At 40.4% G+C, this 23,923-nt stretch overlaps 1 protein-coding gene across 1 annotated transcript in view; it reads right to left on the bottom strand.

Moving 5' to 3' along the window:
- wgn (wengen) overlaps positions 1–23,923 on the bottom strand; it is a 238,590-nt gene that overhangs the window by 85,938 nt on the left and 128,729 nt on the right. The window contains exon 2 of the mRNA XM_067139443.2: positions 20,585–21,293. Coding sequence (XP_066995544.2) covers positions 20,585–21,293 — 709 coding nt within the window. The remainder of the gene's footprint in view (positions 1–20,584; positions 21,294–23,923) is intronic.

Here is a 23,923-nt window from a genome sequence, read left to right as displayed (position 1 = left end):
GCCTACTTCGTAGAATTTACGAGTTGATTGATTGATTGATGAAGGTGTAGAATAGTTGGAAGGCAAGGATGAAATGGCTTTATAGAGTAATAAGTTTAGGAATTTTTCTTGGACCTCTATCGTGATATAATGTAAATTTTAAGCTTGAGCGTGTGGTTTTTTTTACAGATATGTTGCAATGTTACATGTGTTATATTAGCGTTTTTGATATAGTGAAAAGCTTTGAAGTTACATCATTCTTAACATTATCTAGTGTGACTGTTAGGGATTTCGTAGTTCGTGCTGCATACTGTGTTAGAATAAACCAAATTATTTTCAATTTTGTACATCATAACGGCAGGGGATTTTTGGCTTTTTTTTTGCTAGTTGCTTTACGTCGCACCGACACAGATGGATGCAAGCTCACAGCCGTGCGCCCCTACACGCACGGCCAACTCGCCCGGTATTTTTGGCTTTGAAATGAACCGATGTTTTTCCAGTCAAAGTAAATGATATTTTCTTAATGTTACGTGTTGCTCGTAGATGTGAGTGGACGGGCATGGGAGACGGAACGATGGTAAATTCTGTGACCCTATCATATTTCCATTATAGAAAATATTCACACGAAACACTTTACAAAAATACGCAATTATATACAAATATTAATGATTCGAATGTTTTTTAGGATGAAGTACTGTATGTTTCAGCGGGCAATGTAATATTAGAAAAAGTGGAAGAAGTATGTTACAGAGCATGGGGGAATACTATTTAGAGCTAACCTAGTGGCGAAAGAAATATGAAAGGTAATGTAGTGTTGTCGAACTTACTACTTTTCATTACAAGCAATTATCTGAAATTTTGTAGCCTTGTACACTGATTTTAAATTATTCTGAATACTTCACTCGTGGACTAGAAAAGGTGCTAATAATAGCTTTTCTCATTATATTAAGAAAGTGGAGTGATCGCTGCCCCCCCCCCCCCCCCGTATCACCCGATAATTACTTATATACTAACTGTAGTACCCGGCGTTGCCCGGTTAGTTTCTGAATATTTACCTTTAAGATTTGCATTTACCAGTTAGTTATGTGTGATATGAATTTTTATAGAATTCCTTTTTGACTTGCAGATTGATATGTTATGATCTATTATGTAGTTTTAAAATTATTTAGATGTGTTTGATTTCAAGTTTTAGATTATTTAATTTTCGAGTAAAACTTCGTCCTTATGGAAGCTCGAATCGACTGGGAAGTATTTGATCCTGTCAAAAATTAATAAGTGATAACTATATGTATTTAGCCATCGCACTATAGATGCGATGTACAGGATTTCAACTGTCAATGAGACTGTCCCCCTCCCGCCCTCCACCACTAAGAGATATAAAATCTGGATTGTCACCATTCATCTCAGTGACCCAGAAAACTGTAGATTCGACACTGTTTTCGATTACTTTTATATCTCACTCCCCCTCACCCACACCCCAAAGGGGGCTGAACACGAATTTAAAAAAATTCGGAGTGTCACTAATTATTTCAGCTACCACGAAAACTATGGATTCGATAATATTCTAGATTATTTTTATACCACCCCCCTCGCCCCCTGCCCATAAGGGTGCTAGGGGTGTCTTACCCTCACGCGGTTTGTCTCCTGATACTAATTGATAAGTGTACCAAGTTTGGTGAAATTGCTCCAGTGGTTTAGGAGATGTGTCATTTACACACCCACACCCACACACCCACATACATCAATTTTTATACATAGTAAGAAGAAGAAGATAATATTTTTATATGTAGTTTTTCGATTAATTTTATATCTCACCCCCTTCGCTCCCCACTTGAACTTGCAAAAAATCCGGACTAATACTATTCATCTCAGAGACCCTGAAATCTATGGATTCGAAACTGTTTTTAATTATTTCTATATCTCCCCCCCTTTGCTCCCCACCTAAAAGGGGGCTGGACTTTAAAAAATTCTAGAGTATTACTTTTCAACTCAATGACCCCGAAAACTATGAATTCGGCACTATTCTCGATTATTATTGTAACTACCCCCCCTGACCCTCCCCCTTAAGGGCGCTAGGGATGGCTTACCCCCCACAGTGATCATCTCCCGATAGTAAGTAATACGTGTACCAAGTTTGGTTGAAATTGCTCCAGTGGTTTAGGAGGAGATGTGTTATTTACACACACACTTCCATTTCTATATATAGTAATATTTTTATACTCGTAGTTCACCCCCTTTCCATCCCCGCCCAAAGGAGTCCTATGAGTGCCTTACACAACAGTATATTTCTTCCAGATATTAAGTCTTATTTGTACCAATTTTGGTTGGCAGCTATGCCCAAACGTACATACATAATCTCACTGCTCTACAGTCCTGGAGCTGACGTTGCCATGGTTACGACAGTTCATTTCTTTGTCCGATTCCTAGAGCAGGGGTAGTGTGGTGCCAATATCTCCGTAACGGTTGGTTTTAGGGCCTTAAAACATGGTTTTCGGGCCCATAGGGCTTACCGAGTTTTGTTCTTTGAGTCAAGGGGATTAAATTGAGCTTTGTCTCGTCCTTATACGACAAATTCGATATTTTGCCTATAATAGTATAAGAGAAAAAGGTTTTCCTATAAAACCCCCGTCTTTTCAAAGATTTTAAAATGATATGCATACCGATACCTTTCCCGGGATGAGTATACTCTAAATATGAAGTTTGGTTGAGATCTATCCAGCCGTTTCGACGTGATGGTGGAACAGACAAACAGACAAACAGACACGAACAACTTTATTTATAAGATTTCGTCGGCAAATCCTGTCAAAATGTTATACTGATATGGGTTTTACGTCCCACGAACTACTTTTATGGTTTTCGAAGACACCGTGGTGCCCGAATTTAGTCTCACATGAGTTCTCTTACGTGCCTGTAAATCTACCAAGCCGAGGTTGGCGTATTTAATCACCAGACTGAGCTGTGATCGAACCCGCCAAGTTGGGCACAGACAGACAGCCAGCCAGCGCTCTACCCTTCAATCAATCAATCAATCAATCAATCAATCAATCAATCAATCAATCAATCAATCAATCAATCAATCAATCAATACTGATCTGCAGTCGCCCAGGTGGCAGATTCCCTATCTCTTGTTTTCCTAGCCTTTTCTTAAACGATTGCAAAGAAATTGGAAATTTATTGAATTTACTGAACATCTCCCTTGGTATGTCATTCCAATCCCTAACTCCCCTTCCTATAAACGAATATTTGCCCCAATTTGTCCTCTAGAATTCGATCTTTATCTTCCCTACTTTTAAAGACACCACCCAAACTTATTCATTATGTCATTCCACGCCATCTCTCCACTGACAGCTCGGAACATACCACTTAGTCGAGCAGCTCGTCTCCTTTCTCCCAAGTCTTCCCAGCCCAAACTTTGGAAACACTTTTGTAACGCTACTCTTTTGTCGGAAATTACCCAGAACAAATCGAGCCGCTTTTCTTCGGATGTTTTCCAGTTCTTGAATCAAGTAATCCTCGTGATGGTCCCATACACTGGAACCATGCTCTAGTTGGGGTCTTACCAGACACTTATGTGCCATCTTTGAGAGGATGGTCAAGTAATGGCATCAAGGAGAGAACTTTTCCAAAATACTGTTAATTAAATGGCTTCAATTCTTCACAAGAACAAGGCACTGGGTGCAATAAAACTGTTGTTAACGGATATTAATTCAGAAATAATGTTTAACACACTCGTAAGCTACAGTAGGCCTATAATATTTCGTAATAAATGAATTTTGATTTAAATTCTGAGTGGCTCAGACGGTTGAGGCGCAGGCCTTCTCACCCCAACTTGGCAGGTTCGATCCTTGCTCACTGTCAGGCCGGTGGTATTCGAAGGTGCTCAAATACGTCAGTCTAGTGTCGGTAGATTTACTGGCACGTAGAAGAACTCCTGCGGGACTAAACTACGGCACCTCGGCCTCTCCGAAAACCGAAAATGTAGTTAGTGGGACGTAAAGCCATTATTATTATTATTATTATTATTATTATGCTTATTATTATTATTAATTTATTCTTCTTTCAGCATCAGAAATATATGATGCGTCCAAAATAACTGAAAATTGACAGGTTTTGCAGAGGAAATATAAAAGTACAGCTATATGCGCATTTAAGACGTAGGCATCTATGGTTAAGAAGAGCGATTCATGGCGTATCAGAGATATTTGACACAGTGCAGTTAGGAAAGCAGCTGCACCATTGTGTCAATAGATTTTTTTTTGCAAGTTACATTACGTCACACCGACACAGACAAGTCTTATGTCGACGATGGGACAGGAAAAGACTAGGAGTGGGAAGGAAGCGTTTGTGGCCTTAATTAAGGTGCAGTCCCAGCAATTGCTTGGTGTGAAAATGGGAATCAACGGAAAACCATCTTCAGGGCTGCCGACAGTGGGGTTCGAACTTACTATCTCCCGAATACCGGATACTGGCCGCACTTAGCGACTCAGTAGTATTAAAATAAGGAAAGCTTAGCTTATGTCGAAACTATACAACATTCTCATCAAGACTAACGGGACAAGCACCATTATTATTAGAGTGGTTTTAGAGCTTTGAGGTTCATCTAGGAAAATAGCATTTAAAAAAGGATGTTTCGCTGGATTTCCAGTGTAGACCTCACTCAATTCACTCTCAGGGTATGTTTGCAAAAATAAAATAAATAGACAAATCCAAGAAGATTTTGACGAATTCCTAATAAATATTTCGACTTGAAATTCAACCTACTACCCACTATTTCTCAATCGGTATTTATTTACAATATACCAATTTATTAGAACTAATGCTCTTTTAGATTATTTGTCATTTTCAGCAGTGACAAAGACAATCTTTTCCAACTACTGCCACTGTTAATTTCCTTAACGTTTTGTCAAGTACGTCAGGGTGGTCATGTAATGGCATCAAGGAGAGGACCCCCCAAACCCCAAGGCACTACAGCCCTTGAAGGGCCTTGGCCTACCAAGCGACCGCTGCTCAGCCCGAAGGCCTGCAGATTACGAAGTGTCGTGCGGTCAGAACGACGAATCATCACAGAGAGAACTTTTGCAAAATACTGCTAATAATTAAACGGCTTCAATTCCTCACAAGAACAAGGCATTGGGTGCAATAAAACAGCTGTTAACGGATATTAATTCAAAAATAATGTTTAACACACTCGTAAGCTACAGTAGGCCTGTAATCTTTCGTAATAAATGAATTTCGATTTAAAATCTATATTGTTACATTGTCAAAGCGTTCCATTATTGTTAGCGGAAACAACGGATCACCTTCTGTTCCTCAACCATAACTCGTCTGCTAGTTTTATTTATTGTATGAAAGTCATCTCCGTACAGGCAATGAAGACCCTTGGAGGGGTGGAAGGTACAGGCTTCCACTATTCGTAACCTGGCACGTAATGGGGTAGAGTGGTTAACTCTATGCCCGGCCACCTTTGCCGCCAGGAATTAACCTGGTACTCATTTTTGGTGTAGGCTGAGTGAACCTCAGGGCCATGTGCACCTCCGGAAATGGAAATCTCGTTTCTTAAATTTTACTACTTCCTGACGGTGATTCGAACCCACGTCCTTCCGGGCGAACCGAGCATGCCTTTACCGCCTCGACCAGGCAGCCCCTTTTAATGTATGAAGATTTCTATTTTTGGTAGCGTCTTAACGCCGCACTAACACGGATAGGTTTTCGGCCATGCTGGGATGGAAAAGAGCTAACGCTAGTAAGGTAGTGACCGTTCTCACACATTTGGACTGTGTGAAAATGGAGAACGACGTAAAACTTTCTTCAGGGTAGCCGACGGTGGGGTTCGAACCCAACTTCTCCTGAATGCACGCCTACAGATACAAGAGTCGTACCGCGTAGCAAAGTCATACAGGCCAACATTGCATTAATATAACCGTGGTTAGTAAACCATCAGAGTAGGATAGTGTGTCATGGTAAATCAGAAGTTAGAGCAATTACTGAGAAGTGTCTTTGGTTCGATGCAAAATCGTGCAGTGTCATTTTAGCTCATTATTTAACATCTGTAGGATATGTACTCAAAGTGCCGATGCAATACGCTGGCTAGTAGTAGAAGATACTACAGTGAAGTTACACAGTGTTGTGGAAAAATACATTTTCTTCTTTATTTCCTGATTACTGCACTCAACAATATTTCTTTAGCCCTACATTCCAGCCGCTTTGTATATGACATAACAATGCGGGATTTTGGTTCTCACATGCCGAGTGTCTGAAGATTTGGTAACAAAGCACGCTGACGCAACCGGCAGTCAAGCGAAAAGGAAGGACAGTGGCAGGTAGCTGCTGCCAAAACCATTCCAGGCGAGCTCACCATCCAAATTCCAGCATCAGGCAGCAAGAATTACTTAGCCGGCCGGCGTAGCAAGGCGTTGGCCTCAGGTTCGGTATGTTTCGTACTCATTCGAATCCGGAAGATGAGGAAAACTTGTAGGTAACATGAAGTAAATTTTATGGGTGAGACAAATAACTTATTGTAATGAACAGCACGATTTTCTATGAACACTCAGACTAGTATCAGCGAAAAGTCACATTTGGAATCATTACTGTTGCTACTATTATTCATACATCGTAATTATAGACTGTTATGCCTTTCAGCTTTGTCTGCGAGCATCTATGAATTAGTCTAACTAGCGCCTCCATGACCTTCTATTTGCAGGAGTTATGAACCGTATCACATAACGATATTCAATTTATGGGGAATTATTTTCCTGACGCCCAACATTTTATAATATTTTTGTACGATCACAACGGACACAGCTTTCTTGTGTACAACGGCACGTATAAGAACTCTTGCAGGGCTACATTCCGGCACCTTAGCGTCTCCGTACCAGTTAATTTACCGACACGAGATTCCTTCAAATACTACCGGACTGAGCCAGGATCGAACCTGCCAAGTTGGCGTCAGAAGGCCAGCGTCTCAACCGTCTGAGCCACTCAGCCCTGCACTAAACCCATTGTTTAACAGCTAATTTCAAATAACTGACTTTATTACATATTCTCGATGTGTTCTTTCAACGTGGAATGCTCAAATTGGAAGATGTATTTTACATACTTTAAAAATATCGCTTCTTCACTCTTGAAACATGAAATGTACTTTACTATATATATTGCTGCCTGTACCACCAGAACACAATTACAATACAATTTCTAAGCAAACTATGTTTTCATTTTAAAGCACTGATGAAAGTTCAGTGTATTGGTAAAGGGTTGCTCAAATCGTTTTTAAGATTCATATCATGTTAGCCATTTTCGTCCACTTTACTTTCATATCCCTTGAAATACGCGTATACCTTGGGATTAAACACATCCTTTCGCTCCTCTGCCCTCGTTTTGAAACAAGATAATAATTCCAACTTTTCAACAATACACGGGAAGTCTGAAACAATCTGTGAGAACGACAAGTTGTCTCTTCAGACACTGTGCGGTGGGATTCATTCAAAGCCGTTTATTTGTATAGTTCCCACAGAGGGCTTAATGCATATATAGTCGCTAAAAAAAGAATGAGCGCATGGTTCTGTAGGCTCGTCGCATTTAATATTTTACAAGACTTCATTATTATCAAAATATAATTCATCTTCCATGTAGTATCTAGATATAAACCCCGTAGATACCCATAACATACAATCTTCCTATAGTTTCAATTGGTACTTAGGAAAGTATACCTGCAGGGAACATACTCGTGAGCAATTAAATTAGAGATGCCAGCCTTGTAGTTTGTAGCACCCCTTTCTCGCCTTGATGATGGCGACCATGTCGCGTGGCATGGACTCCGCAAGACAGCAAGCGTTAGGGAGCCATACTGATCCATTATCGCTGCACACCCTCCCATAATCCACGAAGATTTGTCGGAGCAGGGTTTAGGGCACGCACATCCCTCTCGACAGCATCCCAAATGTGCTCACAGGGATTGAGATCGGGGCTCCTCGGGGACCAAGCAAGTATCCTCACACTCGTGCAGTGCTCATCGAAACAGTCAGCCATAATTTGGGAGCGACAGGCTTGAGGTGCCAGCAGCTTCCTGGTGAGAGACTTTGTCTGATGTACCAGGGGTCCTCTCACGTGAACAGTCCCCAAATTAGAATACCACCGACCTGAATTGTACCCTGCTGGCAAGAGGGATGCAATTCTTCATGTAGTTGATATCGCACTCGTGCCCGGCCCTCGGCGTGTACCAATTGGTACCTCGAATCTTCTGTCCAGGCGACCATTTTTCCATACTTCAAGCGTCCAATGGCGGTGTTCCTTCGCCCATGTCAGTCGTCGTGCCTTGTGACAGGTACTCTTATGGGACGCTTGCTTCTGTACCCCATGGTGAGAAGATGGTTTTGGATGGTATGGCTACTCACACGTCGTTGTTGTCCAGTATTGAATTGACGAGTGATCTGCTACATCGTGGCCGATCTCTTCACTATTTCCGAGCTAGCCGACGGTGACCCCTGTCATCAAACCGCCGTACACCACGACACTTGACCTTGGCGTCGGTGGTTTTGCCCGAATCCACGGTACACTGTTGATACGTTGGCCCTTGGAAAGCCCGGTAACTGCATGACTTCAGAGACTGATTAGCCAATACTGTACATCTGGTGCCGACAATCTGGCCGCGATCAAATATGCTGAGGTCTCGTTTCCTACCCATCCTGTAGTCAACTGTTACTCATACAAAGGCATAATAAATAAATAAATAAACAAATAAATTAATTAATTAATTAATTAATTAATTAAATGAATAAATAAATAAATAAAACCCTAAGAGGTCTGACGTCCTCGCTGTTACATGCCACGCCCTCGTTTTACATTCGCCAGCCTGAGCACAGCGCCATTTCACCTCTACGGCAGTTATCTCTAATTCAATTACTCATGAGTGTATACAATACCATGCACATCCTGTCCGCCACTCACTTTATAAAATTATATTGTAATTCGTTTAATTCCGCTCCTAAGTACAGCGTTCAGTTGTTATGGTAAAGTGTGTTGCGGGTCAGTATTTCTATCCAGTCTGTGCTACCCGCCAAGCTAGATGTCTGCCAAGATGAAGAACACTCTCAACACCGCGGAAAAGAACACAAGCATCATGTCTCAAAAATACAGTATGTGTCTCAGAAAACTGGAATATCTTATATTTCGGCACGAGCGATTATTACGTTCAAATCCGATCACCTATTACCCCTACTACGGTACAAGAAATTAAACTGAATGGTCCTACAGCCAGTATAACAATTTTAATGGATTTTTGACGTGCATGACGGATTTTTCTTTTTTGTTGGTTGTTTAACTTTGATTTCGCACTAACATATTAGACGGTTTTCGGCGACGCACAGACGGGAAGGACCTAGGATTTGAAAGACAGCTCCCTGACATTAGTCATGGAACGATTCCAGCATCTGTTTGGGGTGAAAATGGGAGACAACGGAAATCTATCTTCAGAGCTGTTGCGGTTGGGATCCCAACCCACTATCTCAGAGCAACGCGCCATGAAACGTGTAGCTAACTCGGTAAGTGAATGGGAGAAAAGTTGATCCTAAACTTATTCTGTTTTCCGACGAATCTTGGTTCCACGTACATGGATATATTCATTCAAAAAATAGCCGATACTGGAGACCCGAAATATATGATCTCCACCATGAGGATTTCCTTTATGACAAGAGAAATTTTTGGCGAACACTTAGAGTATGACGGACTGAGTAGTTTAGGGAACAGTTAATAGTGATAGGTACGTACTAATGTTTTGTACGTTTTTCCTCAATTAACTACGAGAGAACGTAACGTTGCGTTTTGCTATCAGGACTTTGAAACGGCAACACAGCGATTGTATCTCTGCAGGAAATTCACAAAGTGTTCCATCGGTAGAGCAATCACCATCGAGCAAATTGGCTGCACATTCGCGTCACGTAGCTGTGAGCCTGCGTTCGGGAGGTGGTGGGTTCAAACCCCACCACCAACATCCTGGAATATGGTTCTCTATGGTATCCCATTTTCTCACCACAAAAAGCCCTTTCCCATCATTACGTCAACGAAAACCGTCGATGCAACGTAAAACCATTAGCAAAATAAAAGTTATCGCCAAGAACTAGGCCTGCTTTAGGCCGGCTCGTATTCCCCCCCCCCCCCCCCCAGGCTTAACCCTATGTGATTATTACTTTCAGGTAACAAGAAAAATAACGTCTTGAAGAAAAAATTCACACACCTAAGACGAACTGAAGATAATTCAGCAGGGTCAGGAATTTTAACCATCATTGATTAATTTCACTGGTACTGGCTGGGGCTGGGTGTATATGTCGTCTTCATCATTATTTCATTATCATGACGCGCAGGTCGCCTACGGGAGTCAGATCAAAAGACCTGCACCTGGCGAGCCGAACATGTCCTCGGACACTCCCGGCACTAAAAGCCATTCACCATTTCATTTCAGTTTTCCAATGACACCTAAGAATGGCGATGAATAATTTTTAAAACTGATATCAGAAGTATGTGGAAAATTAAACCAGTATCCCAATGGACAAGGATTAAATACTGTGTCGGTAACTGGGAGATTAATGCGAAGCTATTAGGGATATCCTTGGATTAGATCGTCAGCCATCGTCCTTTCTCCGCTGTTTTTCGACCCAGGTTGGAATATCAGTCGACCTGTTTGACATTTCTCTCGAGGAAAGCCGAAGTGGGATGGAGTTTCTTCGGTAATTTCGGTATCCCCACTCACTCTAAGTCGGCTTCATAGGCATCGACATTACAGATTACGTAACCGACTGCGTAGCGTAGTTTGATGAACCACTCGCTTTCTACGACCGAGGCTGCGAGATCTAATCCCGGTGTGGCTGGTTTGAGATGTAAAAGTGCTAAGATAAAAGAGACTCTTTTCATAGCTTTCTTGGCACATTCAAGAACCCCATTTTCAGACAAAATTCCTGCACTCCAGCATCACACAGAATCTATAGCAAATAAAAGGGCGTTGAATAATAATAATAATAATAATAATAATAATAATAACAATAATAATAACCCACTGGATAAAGTAGCTACGGTAAATTGTGTAATAAAAAGTAACTTGAGACATGGACACGTCGGAAGAGACTATGTTTTTGATGCGGATGAATGAGTAAACATTACCTAACAGAAAAAGATAACGAGCTGTAGAGGTTAAGAGAAGTATAAGAATATCATGGAACAGCTTTGTAAAACTTGGTTTTAACGATTTAAAGGCAAGAGAAGTCGCATATTATCCGGCTCCTTCGCTGAACTCTCAGCATATTGACCTTCAGTTAGAAGGTCCCAGTTTCGATTACGGGCCGGGTCGGGCCGTGTTTGACTAATTTGCCTAGTTCGAGGACCGGATGTTTGTGTTCGTCTTAATACACACTTCTTCATTCACATGTAACAAGCCCAACTATCATCCACCAATGAAACACATACTCTCCACGAAGGGTTGGCGCCGGGAAGGGCACCCGATTGTAAAACTGGGCTAAGTCTACACGTGAGACAAAGATCGTACCCGTAACTCCTTCGGGCTTTGGGGAAAAGTGACAGCAGAAGCAACAACGACAAAAGAAAAAGAAAAAGAAGAAGTCCCAATCTGCAGGTAAAGGAGGAACCGTGAACACTCATAGTTCCCTCACACAGGCTTGTAGTATGAAAGAGATAACAGTCTATGACGAAAATGTACATCATATGAGTGTATTACCATGAAACATGCCATTACTTATGACCGCAGATTACACACAATGCTGGCATACTGTATACTGCAGGTATATTAATCTTCATCCTATTCAAATACAAAGCTGCGGGTCATTCACCTTGCTATGTAATGCATGGTTAGGAGGTGAAGGTCCCATTAATACGCAATACATGCGTATTGGCACATACACCGTGTATACTGAGAGACAGCTGTCCGAGCTATTGCGGCAGCCAAAACAGAAGTGTCGTGTCTTCATATGGGCAGTAACTGGGGAGTCAATAAAACGAATCACATTGGGCAATTGAAGAACATAAATAAAGTGAACATGTGAAGGTGCTGATGTCCTACTGAAAGATCTATAATGGGGAATGGCAATTACCGTTCAGCCAGTTCCCTTAAAATTATCATCCAGCAGTGGCTCTTTTCTTTAGCCATATTTGTTCACGTAGAAGTACTGGGGCAATATTTCTCTTATACTTTACGAGCAGGAAGTTAACTTCGCCCTTCCAGTCCAATGGTGAAAACAGGCATAAATGATCATGTACAACCAGCTGCGGCCGTAGAAAGGGGAGGAGAGGTTTGCTATACTCTTCTAAAACTCTGCAGAGTTTAAAAACAGAACACCAATGTATGAATATTCGAAGTTCGGAATGGCCATTCCTTTCTCGTCAAATGAACTGCACACTTTGTGCTGACGTTTGAGTTTCGTAACTGTTAATTATTTATTCACGAAGCACAAGATACAGCTACACTGAGCAAATTTCTCTTGCACTGTCAACAGACTATTTAACAAACGTAAACGTTCATAATAAAATATAACAAACATAACAAAATATAACAAGATCAGGTACACATCCTACTAATAACTGTCCAAATCGAAAACCATAAGAATGTCCATGTTCATAGCCAAGTCGTTGTGGGTCAAGATGGCGGTATAATCCTTTCACATCAACTTATCTTTAAGATACTATTTACACACCTCTCGAATACACTTTTATTTCTACAGACTAGGGGTTATTGTTTCTCATTTTAAGTGCTTAAAGTATCTTCCGTCGTCACAGCAGTGAAGTCATGATAATCCATCTTTGTAAATCTTAGTTGCACTTGTGTAACGCCTGGACCCTTGACTGAATTGAGGCATTCGGTTCAGAGGATCCCGGGTTCAATTCCCGACCAGTTCAGATGTTCAAATCGCGCCTGGTTAATTCCCTTGGCTTGGGGAGTGGGCGTTTGTATTCGTCTTATTCAACATACCACGCTGGCAACCACCACAGAAACATACAAAAGTAATAAATACATCCCTCCACATAAGGTGGACGTCATGAAGTGCATCCGTCCATACAACTGAGCAAGGTCCATATGTACTACACATACAACACCCACCACCCTCCCAGGGTGTGGTAAAAGTGGTGTGCCAGGCTGAGTGGCTCAGACGGTTAAGGCGCTGGCCTTCTAACCCCAACTTGGCAGGTTCGATCCTGGCTCAGTCCAGTGGTATTTGAAGGTACTCAAATACGACAGCCTCGTGTCGGTAGATTTACTGGCACGTAAAAGAACTCCTGCGGGACTAAATTCCGGCACCTCGGCTTCTCCAAAGACCGTAACAGTAGTTAGTGGGACGTAAAGCCAATAACATTATTATTATTATTATTATTATTATTATTATTATTATTATTATTAAAAGTGGTGTAATCATGTTTTTCTGGGTCATCAGTCTTAAGACTGGTTTGATGCAGCTCTCTATGCCACCCTATCTTGTGCTAAATTTTTATTTCTACATAACTAATACATTCTTCATCTACTCTAATCTGTTTGTCATATTCATACCTTGGTCTACTGCTGACATTTTTACCGCCTACACTTCCCTCAATAACCAACTGACCAAGTGCTGGGTGCCTTATGATGTGTAGTATCATTCTGTGTCTTCTTCCGGTAAAATTTCTCCGAATCGTTCTCCTCTCACCAATTCGTTTCAGTCGTGATTCGATCGACCCATCTCACCTTCAGCAGTTTTCTGTTACACCATTTTTCAAAAGCTTATATTCTCTTTCTTTCTAAGCTAGTTACCGTCCACATTTCCCTTCCAAACAATGCACAGCTCGAGACGAAAGTCTTCTAATTCCTATATCAATGCTCGAATTGAACACATTTCTTTTCTTAAGAAAGGTCTTCCTTGCTTGTGCTAGTCTACATTTTATGTTCTCCTTACTCCTGCCATCATTAGTTATTCTACTACCAAGTAACAACATTCACCTACTTCCTTTAATACTTCATTTCCTCACCGAGCTCGATAGCTGCAGTCCTTGCGGTTACTCGTGTAAGCCCCAAGGGGAAGCAATTCCTATTTTGAACTTACTCGTGAAGACCCTGGAGATAGCGTTCCCAAGCGACTCAGAGTAAGAAGATCGCGAGACAGAGACAGAGATGTTTGAATTTGTCATGTGAAGCCAGTAGTGCCAACAGCACATAGCCAAATCTGAGCACTCCAGGCCTAGTAGCATGCCAATCTGAGAGGTTATTTCCACACGAGTGCAAGTTACAGCGAATGTAGAACACTGGAAAATATTGATTGGAATTGTGGAGCACTATTTGCACCATAGCGGTGACAAGCAGGCATGTTAAAGGTTTCCTTACTTAAATTCAAATAGCCATTGGTTGCGCGGCTGGAACACAAAGACAATCTTTTGTGAGAGCTGGGATGGAGCTGGAGGCTAGTTGCTGAAAGACCGGTGTATAGTTCGAGACAAAGTGCCTCTAACAAAGTGATTAGAAAGTTATAGTTAGGGAGTAGACTAGCTCACCTGAGCATTTACTGTGAGTAAATAAATAACGTAAGTAGATGAAGTTCTTCAATGTACTGCGATACGCTTAAGTTGACTGCCATACGGACTTGTTGTGACCAGGTATCGTATCCATAATAGGCTCTACTCATGGTCGGTCTAATATCATAAGTAGCAGATTAAGTTACTAACATCTGGCCTAGGTCGCGGCATTGTGCGCGAATACAAACAAGGCAGTGAAGAGGGGTGTCATACTTCAGCATCCATTTTCCAGGATTTGCCGAGGATCGACAAAGAAGACGGCATATGTAATGGCGTTTCCAGGATTCGAGTACCAGGCTTCAGGATCTAGTGCACACAGCGCCAGAATGTGCTAATTCTACAACACAGCCCTGTACGGCGCGCTGAGGTAATGACGGAGGATTTAAGATGAGTTGAACTGCATTTATGCATGACTTGCAGCTAAAGATTCGACTCAGGGCCTTTTCAGTAATGTAAACATTTAAAAATGTAACTTTTAATTCCATAGGTATATTTCAAGTGTAGATTAAGTAAAAGCTTGTTTTATTAGCTTTGATTTAGATGGTATGGGGTAATGATAGTTTAGTGGTTATTACATGATTTGTATGTAGATTTCTTGTGCGCCATGTATGGACGGAAGGGTTAAATTGATGTTAAAGTCTTAAAAATGAGTTGGAGGTAACTTACCTCTAGAGATCGAACGGGGAACCCGGTATCGAAGACGATGTAGTTAACTGCTTTAGGATGTGCATGATTAAGCATGGGGCATGTTTTTCAGCATGCAGCGAGACCAGAGAGATATTTACACCGTTTTGATTCAGAGAGGGTCTTTTATATTTTACCGCAACAGACTAATCCGTACATGAAAGGTATAAAACAAGATTTACCCATTTTAATTGTGGATAGTATTTCAATAAAATAACAGTATAGTAAATGGACAACGAGTAAGGCGAAATATCTCGCAGTGTTAAAGCGCTGCTCAGTGTGGGAAGGCTGGACACAGGAGACAGGCGTGATAGAATCGTATCAACGTCCATACTCGACAGGTTATTCGTCGATTACTCACATTTTTCCATTATAAAGTACGGCCTTGCTCCTTTTAAGCCCACGGATATCCCATTCCCAATCTTAGAAGTAATGACGCTAAAACACCAGAGTAGCCACCACAGCAACTTAAGTTTTCAGCAAAACTCGCGTACACACGGTAACTACACTGAGCTCTTATTATGATATCTGAAGATGAAACAAAGAATAACAACGAGTAGCATACTATTGGTGTCATAAAGAGTTCAGATTACAATTTAAAAATTCACGCACCTAAATAACACTGTTTCTTTTGTCCTGGAAGTCTTTCCTGGTAATATTAATTCCTACTTTACCTCCGTTTCAAAGGTGGTAGGACTGCAATATAATATGAGTACACACGCTTGCTAATATCTCAGTGGTTGGTTAGATACAGTGTAAATATTTTTTTCTGAAAGTGGTTTGGAATTAATATTTAAATTTAATTAATTATAATGGCGTTTAATTCTGGAGAAGGCTGGTGTAGGTCTTTCGACGCCTGATAGGATTTAATGAAATAGTACAAACATAATTATTTACAACAAAACAAATTCATACATTTTTACAAACAACAAAATAAATAAGTGACGTCCAGAGCAATAATCCAACACTCACGGTAGGACAATTTTTTATCTTGTTCCAAGGCAAATGGTCCTCTTCATGGTCAATGGCATTTCCTTCACTCATTCATCCTTTGATTTTAGGAATCTTCGAGGAATGTTCACTAAGTTAAGAAAAATATGACTCTTATTTGAAGGAGATTAACATCATTGTTATGAGTTAGCAAACGATATTATGAGCTTCCTGAGACTTCACTTGCGTTCCATTATTTAAAAGATGTTTAGAAAACCACCCAAGTATTAAATAATGACACAATCTAACTTTAGGCTAGTGATTTTTAATATCTCCTGACCTGCGACCAATTACAAAACAAGACTGTCAACATTGTTTGCAATTACTGTAATAAGTTGCACTTGGCACGTTGTCCTTTCTTTTACAAATGAAGGAAGTGTGGTGTTCACCAAGTTAAGGTAAATTTGAGGACAATAAAAAAACTTATTTGAAGGAGAATAACAGCAACGTATGCACTCGTTTTCTCCCGTTCTTTGTACCCGTCCCAATACCTGCACTGCTCACCTACGGACCCCTTTTCTATCCAATTCGTTTTGAATGCAGGACAATGAGGAACGATCTCCATTCAAACTATCGCTCTGTCCTTGCAGCCCACCTACCCTATAAATGATACTGTTAACTGTAAGGTTTACTGGGGACTGTCTATCATAACCTAAGCAGCCCTAATTTGCTCATCGCATGCATTTGGTCATATATAACCAGGAAACAAAACCCTACTGGTGATTTTGAGAGACTAGTTTCTCACTCTTGTAGAAAGATGAAATCGCACTGCATTTACAGCATCTACAGCATAATTCCATATTGGATAATTTGCTCCGTTTAAAGGCCACTGAATTCCACTCCTCAGCGAGAACGTGAGGGTTGGTAAAGGGACGCAACGTTTATGTAAGAACTAAGGGCCCAAGATAGTACAGAGTTATTAATGTTGCCTCGACGTTACGTGGCTTCCGAAAGAATCAGATCACAATCATTCTCATGTTACCAACGCATAATCTATATATATAAAGTAGCTTGTCCTGACTGACTGACTGACTGACTGACTGACTGACTGACTGATTCATCATCGCAGAGCCAAAACTACTGGACGTAACGAAATGAAATTTTGGGGATATATTCATATTAAGATGTAGGTGTTCGCTAAGAGAGGAATTTTGGATATTCCTTCGCTAAGGGGATGAAAAGAGGGGTTAAATTTTAAAATGAGTGTGTCTATATCTCGAAAGTTTAAAAGTTTACAGATGTAAAAATTGGTATTTAGAATCTTCTTTAAAAATAAGGAAACACGTATTTTTTTGTTTTCAGAAAATCCCAATAGGAGGGGTGAAAAGGGGTGAAAATGGGGAAAATGGGTTGAATGCCCTTAATCAGTATACCAGTACCTATATCTCAGAAACTGAAGATAATACAGACCTGAAAATTGGTACTTTTGATCTCTCTTAACAATAAAGAAACACGTATTTTTTTGTTTTTGGAAAATCCAATTAATGGGAGGGTGAAAAGGGGGTGAATTTTTAAAATGAGTGAATCTATATCTCCAAACTTTTAAAGTTTGCAGATGTAAAAATTGGTATTTAGAATCTTCATTAAAAATAAAGAAACACGTATTTTTTGTTTTCGGAAAATCGCAATAGGAGGAGTGAAAAGGGGTGAAAAAGGGGTTGAATGCCTTTAATGAGGCTACTTATATCTCAGAAACTGAAGATATTATAGACCTGAAAATTGGTGTTTGGGATCTCCTTTAAAAATAAAGAAACACGTATTTTTTTGTTTCTGGAAAACCCAATTAAGGGGGGTGAAAAGGGGGTAATATTTTAAAATGATTGTATCTATATCTCAAAACTTTTAAAAGTTATAGATGTAAAAATTGGTATTTAGAATCTCCATTAAAAATAAAGAAACACGTATATTTCGCTTTCGGAAAATCGTAATAGGAAGGGTGGTAAAGGTTGAAAAAGGGGTCGAATGCATTTCATGAGTCTACTTATATTTCACAACCTGAAGATATTACAGACCTGAAAATTGGTGTTTGGGATCTCCTTTTAAAATAAAGAAACACGTATTTTTGTCTGTGGAAAATATAATTAATTGGGGGGGGGGGTTGAAAAGGGGGTGATTTTTTAAAATGAGTGTATCTATATCTCAAAACTCTTTAAGTTTATACATGTAAAATTGGTGTTTAGAATCTCCTTTAAAAATAAAAAAACATGTATTCTTTTGTTTTCGGAAAATCCCAATGGGAAGGGTTTAAAAGGGTGAATAATGGGTTGAATGCCTTTCATGAGGCTACTTATATTTCAGAACCTGAAGATATTACAGACCTGAAAATTGGTGTTTTGGATCTACTTTAAAAGTAAAGAAACACGCATTTTTTCTTTTTTGGAAAATCCAAATATTGGGGGTGAAAAGAGGGGGTGAATTTTTTAAAATGAGTGTGTCTACATCTTAAAACTTTAAAATTTACAGATGTAAAAATTGGTAGTTAGAATCTCCTCTAAAAATAAAGGAACACGTATTTTTTTTGTTTCCCGTAAATCCTAATAGGGTGAAAAATGGGTTGAATGCCTTTAATGAGGATACACATATCTCATAAACGAAAGATATTACAGAACTGATAATTTGCATATGGGATCTCCTTTAAAAATAAAGAAACACGTATGTTTTAGTTTTTGGAAAAGCCAATTAATGGCGGTTAAACAGGAGTGACAAATTGGGGTGAATTTTTTGAAAGACTCTCTACAGAATATCTTGGAAACGTAAAATGTTACAGACGTAAAGAGTGGGTGTAAATCTCCTGTAAATGTAAAAAAATATAGGTGATTTGTTTTTGGAAACTCCACTTAAAGGGAACTCAAAAGGGGTGAAATTTTAAAATGAGAATTTTTACAGTATATCTAAAAACTTAGCATGTTACAGAAGAGAAAAATGGTATTTTTTATCTCTATTAAACATAAAGAAACGTGTACTTTTAGTTTTCGGAAATACCACTTGGTTGGAGGGAGGGGGGGTTAAAGTGACTGAAAATGGTGATGAATTCTTTTAATTAGGCTACTAATATCTCAAAACTGAAGATGTTACAGACGTGAAATGTAATATTTGCAACCTGCTTTAAAAGTAAAGAAACACGTATTCTCGGAAAATCCAAATAAGGGGGGGGGGGTGAAAGAATTGAAAAATTAATTGACTTAATTGTATGAGAATACATACATCTAATAAAAACTAAAGTTGTTACAGACGTGAAAATTCGTATTTGGACCTCCTTTAAAAACAAAGAAGAACGCGTTTTGGTGGGGAAACCATCTTGGAGGGCGGGAGTGTAAAGGAGTTGAATTCCTTTCATGAGGACACATAAATCAAAAACTGAAGAAGTCAGAGTCGTGATAATTGGTATTTAGAAGATCCTTTACTATTAAAGAAACAAGTACTTTTTGCGGGAAAATTCACTTAGGGGGGGGGGGGGGAAGGAGTGTGAAAGGAAGTGAAAGAAATTGAATTATTTTTATGGGGATATTTACATCTCAAAACCGAAGGTAATAGACGTGAACATTGGTGTCTGGAATCTCCCTTAAACATAAAGAAACAAGCATTCTTTTAAATTTGTTGGTGGGGGGGGGGCGTTTGGCGGTAATTAAACTTAACGGCGGTGGGGGTGGGGTGTAGAAGGAGGTGAGACCAATTGATTTTACTGTTATTAATGTACTTATCAGGATCCTCCGTTTCTCAGGCGGCAGCGCGCCGGCCTCTCACAGCTGGGTTCCGTGGTTCAAACCCCGGTCACTCCATGTGGCATTCGTGCTGGACAAAACGGAGGCTGGACAGGTTTTTCTCCGGATACTCCGGTTTTCCCTGTCATCAGCCATTCCAGCAACACATAATAATAATAATAATAATAATAATAATAATAATAATAATAATAATAATAATAATAATAATAATATTCCGGAGCGTCGTCAAATGCGCGGACCGCGCTGGAAACGGCTCCTGGACGGGTAATGACTAAGAGTGCAGTCCGGCCGCGGGTTCAGTGCCACCAAGGCACCCAATATGACACCACGCCGGATCTCCTGAAGGATTTTATCCATATTAAAAATATTATAGGAAAAGATGGCAAAGATTTACGAACCCAACTGACCGGGAGGAATACCTGAGTCTAGCCCGGGAAGTACGAAATCGATTGCTGGAAAGGAAGATTTAAATATGGGAGGAAACGTGCCGTAAAATCATAGAAAACCAGTCAGATCGGGAATTTTGGTGGATTCTCGCAGAAAACGAGTCAGATCGCGAATTTCGGCGGATTATATATCTAAAACAATAAGCATTCAATTATAAATTTCAGTATAATACCGTAGCGAAGCACGGGTATCTTGCTAGTATAAGATATGCATAGACAAAGACTTACCTGCTGTTCTGCAGGCATCACGCCGCACCTGACGAACGCCGTATACAGCGGCAACACCGAAGAACAGCACGCAAGCAAACACAGCCAGTGCTAGAACAACAGCTTGCCAGTCCCATATGATCGCCTCAGTAGTGGTAAAGACCGGCGGTTGTTGTAGCGAGGCTGGTGTTCCTTGTACAAAATGTAGCTCTGGACTACCTGAAGTCGACAAAACTGCATTTGCATCACCATCGAGGGTCTTGAGCTGTGCTGCAGACTCCGGCGGCCGGATCTTCTTGTGGTGATGGTGATGATGGAACTGGTTGTAATGATGGTGGTGGTGGTGATGGTGATAGGATTTGTTCCCGTTCATACGGTGCCACTGCTTGTGGTAGCGATGGTTGACGTGACTACTATTGCTGAACGTGGTAGATGACCACTGGTCGCTACGGTGGCCGTGTTTCTTGTGATGGTTGTGGTGCGACCCGTTGCGTGGGCGGCGACCCAACCACGACCAGTCAATATTAAGTGCATGAAGAGGTGCACACACAGTGTCCTGGTACACCTGACATGGCCGGACAACGATATGGCCGGGCTGTGTGCAAGCACTGCAGTTGCGACATGTTTCTCGAACTTCGTCCCAATACTGATAACCAGTACGGCCCGTCCGACAGAGAGCAACCACCGTGGTCACCGCCAGCGAGACCACCAGCACCGCCAGCGGCAACACCTGCAGCACATATACACATTATCAAACCTCTCCAAACACTATTCAATGTGCAAGCATTAAATAATCTTCTCCAAAACAAGACAAACATAAGTTCAATTAACTCTCAATTTATTACATAGTGGTAAACTTTTAGAATTAGGCGTGAAGACAGAGCTATTTCCTGAATATCATACTCTACCATAGCAAAGGTGCATCTGACACTACATTCTCTATGTACATCGACATTAGTACTTTTGGAGCGTAAATAATGGGATGCTGCAGGAAACATTAGATGATACGGGTATGAGGGGCAATTGCCCATCCCAAAATCAACTTCAAATCCTCTTGAAGATAGGGGTGGGGGAGACATGTGTCACTCTTCTTCGCTCGTTCTCATGCAGTACCCCGTAAATATCAGTGAAAGTCTTTTCCATGCGGAGAACCTCCAAATATCAATAAACCGGTGAATCTACGGCTAAATGCATACAAATGAAAATAAGAAATAAATATGATCATAAAGATTGAGCCTTGCAGATATATTACTACTTAATAGCGTGACTCAACCCTCATAGGGCCAATGAGGGAAGTCTCAGATCCCGGAAATAGTAAGTTCAAACCATAGAACGGACGGAGATCGTTCTAAATTAAGCCCTACTGCACAATTTCCACACTCAGTCCAGTTGTCATGCTCTTAATCAGAAAACATGGACATCTTATGGCAAGGAGATAAGTTTATAGGGTTACGACAGTACATTAAAAACAGTTCTACGGTAATTATTCTCGCAATGCTGTCGTATTGTTAACCGTTGTCGTCTTATTTCCCACGATAGTGGGTTAGATCCCGTCTGAGACGTGAGGCTTTTGAAGGCGTTTGAATCCCATATTCCCGCGCCGTAGGCTTCCATCACATAAAGAACACTCTTTATATACTGTAATTCCTACGTCCTAGCGTCTTTTAAAACATATTAAAAACAGACGGATGTTAAATTATTATTATTATTATTATTATTTTATTTTTTATTTTTATTTAGTATAGCCTTTAACAATTTTCTTGTGATGTTGGAGCTGACAGAACTCAGGAGGCGGAGAGGGGTGGGTATACATTATTCAAATGTTTTTAAATCCAATGGGAATACGAGAAAATTTTCAGTAAATGTATGAATTCCTTTGCATAAAGACATCCGCAGAAGAGATAGGTGAGAACCAAAGACCATCAACATCTGACATTTTCTTTCTTGTGTGAGAATTTCCAACCGATAAGTTTATTACTCCCGCGACGAATTTCTTACTCTGTCGCTGCTTTCCCCACACCGTGGTGTTGTTAGTGTGATTTGAAAATAAATCACTGTGTGTGAAAAAATGTCCTAACTAGCAGTTACCCGCGGCTTCGCTCGCGTGGATTTCGTAATTTGATAAAAGTAATCGTTCCTCAGTACTGTACTAAAACATTATCTGAAAATCCCTAAAGTATAAAAACTCATCGAAAAATTGAGTTTCATTTACCCCAGAAACTCTTTGTAAACAGCGCTTGTGGTATTGCCTTTTGGGGCTAAGATGACCAAACGACACAGAACTGTACATGTGAGAAAAAGTCTTCACTCAAGTCGGTAAAACAAACAAACATGTGTCTTTATTTTTAAAGGAGATAGTATAGTAAGTGAGATTGATTCAAGGTGCAGTAAAGCTAATGCACTGAGTTCGCAGTTGCAATCAACAGTATTCTGTAAGAAGGAAGTCAGCTCCCGGATGAAACTATCTCTACATCGGTCTGTTGTCAGACCAACTTTGCTTTATGGGAGCGAAAGCTGGGTGGACTCAGGACATCTTATTCATAAATTAGAAGTAACAGACATGAAAGTAGCAGGAATGGTTGCTGGTACAAACAGGTGGGAACAATGGCAGGAGGGTACTCGAAATGATAATATAAATGCTAAGTTAGGAATGAAATCGATGGATGTAGCTGTAGGCCTAAACCGGCTTCGATGGTGGGGTCATGTGGGGCGAGGGGAGGAGGATAGGTTGCCTAGGAGAATAATGGACTCTGCTATGGAGGGTAAGAGAAGTAGAGGGAGACCAAGACGACGATGGTTGGACTCAGTTTCTAACGATTTAAAGATAACAGGTATAGAAATAAATGAGGCCACACACGTAGTAGCAAATAACAGGGTTGTGGCAACGTTATAGTAAATTCAACAGACACTTTATTCTGAAGCAGCAGCTTCTGCTAAGGAAGCAAAACTGGTGTCCGTGAACTTAAGGCTTATTCATCCATTCTATTTTGATATGCATACCTTCAGTCATCGAGAAATTACCTGTTCTATAAAAAACTTTGAAAGAGAGAGGGGAAAACTGCAGCCTTGTCTCACTTCTTTCTGGATTCCTGCTTCTTTTTCATAACATCGATTCTTATCACTCCAGACTCATTTTAGTACAGATGGTAGATAATGCTTCTTTCTCGGTATCCGATACCGATCACCTTCAGAATCTTAAATAGCTTGGTCCAATCGATCAAATCAATCACTACTGATCTCCATTTAGGGCAGTCACCCATGTATCAGATACCCTATCTGATGTTTTCCTAGCCTTTTCTTTAATGATTGCAAAGAAATTGGAAATTTATTGAACATCTCCCTTTGTAAGCAATCCGTAAC

This window comes from Anabrus simplex, chromosome 2 (genome assembly GCF_040414725.1).
Source record: "Anabrus simplex isolate iqAnaSimp1 chromosome 2, ASM4041472v1, whole genome shotgun sequence".
Classification (NCBI taxonomy): Eukaryota; Metazoa; Arthropoda; class Insecta; order Orthoptera; family Tettigoniidae; genus Anabrus; species Anabrus simplex.
This window is presented reverse-complemented; position numbering and strand designations above follow the sequence as displayed.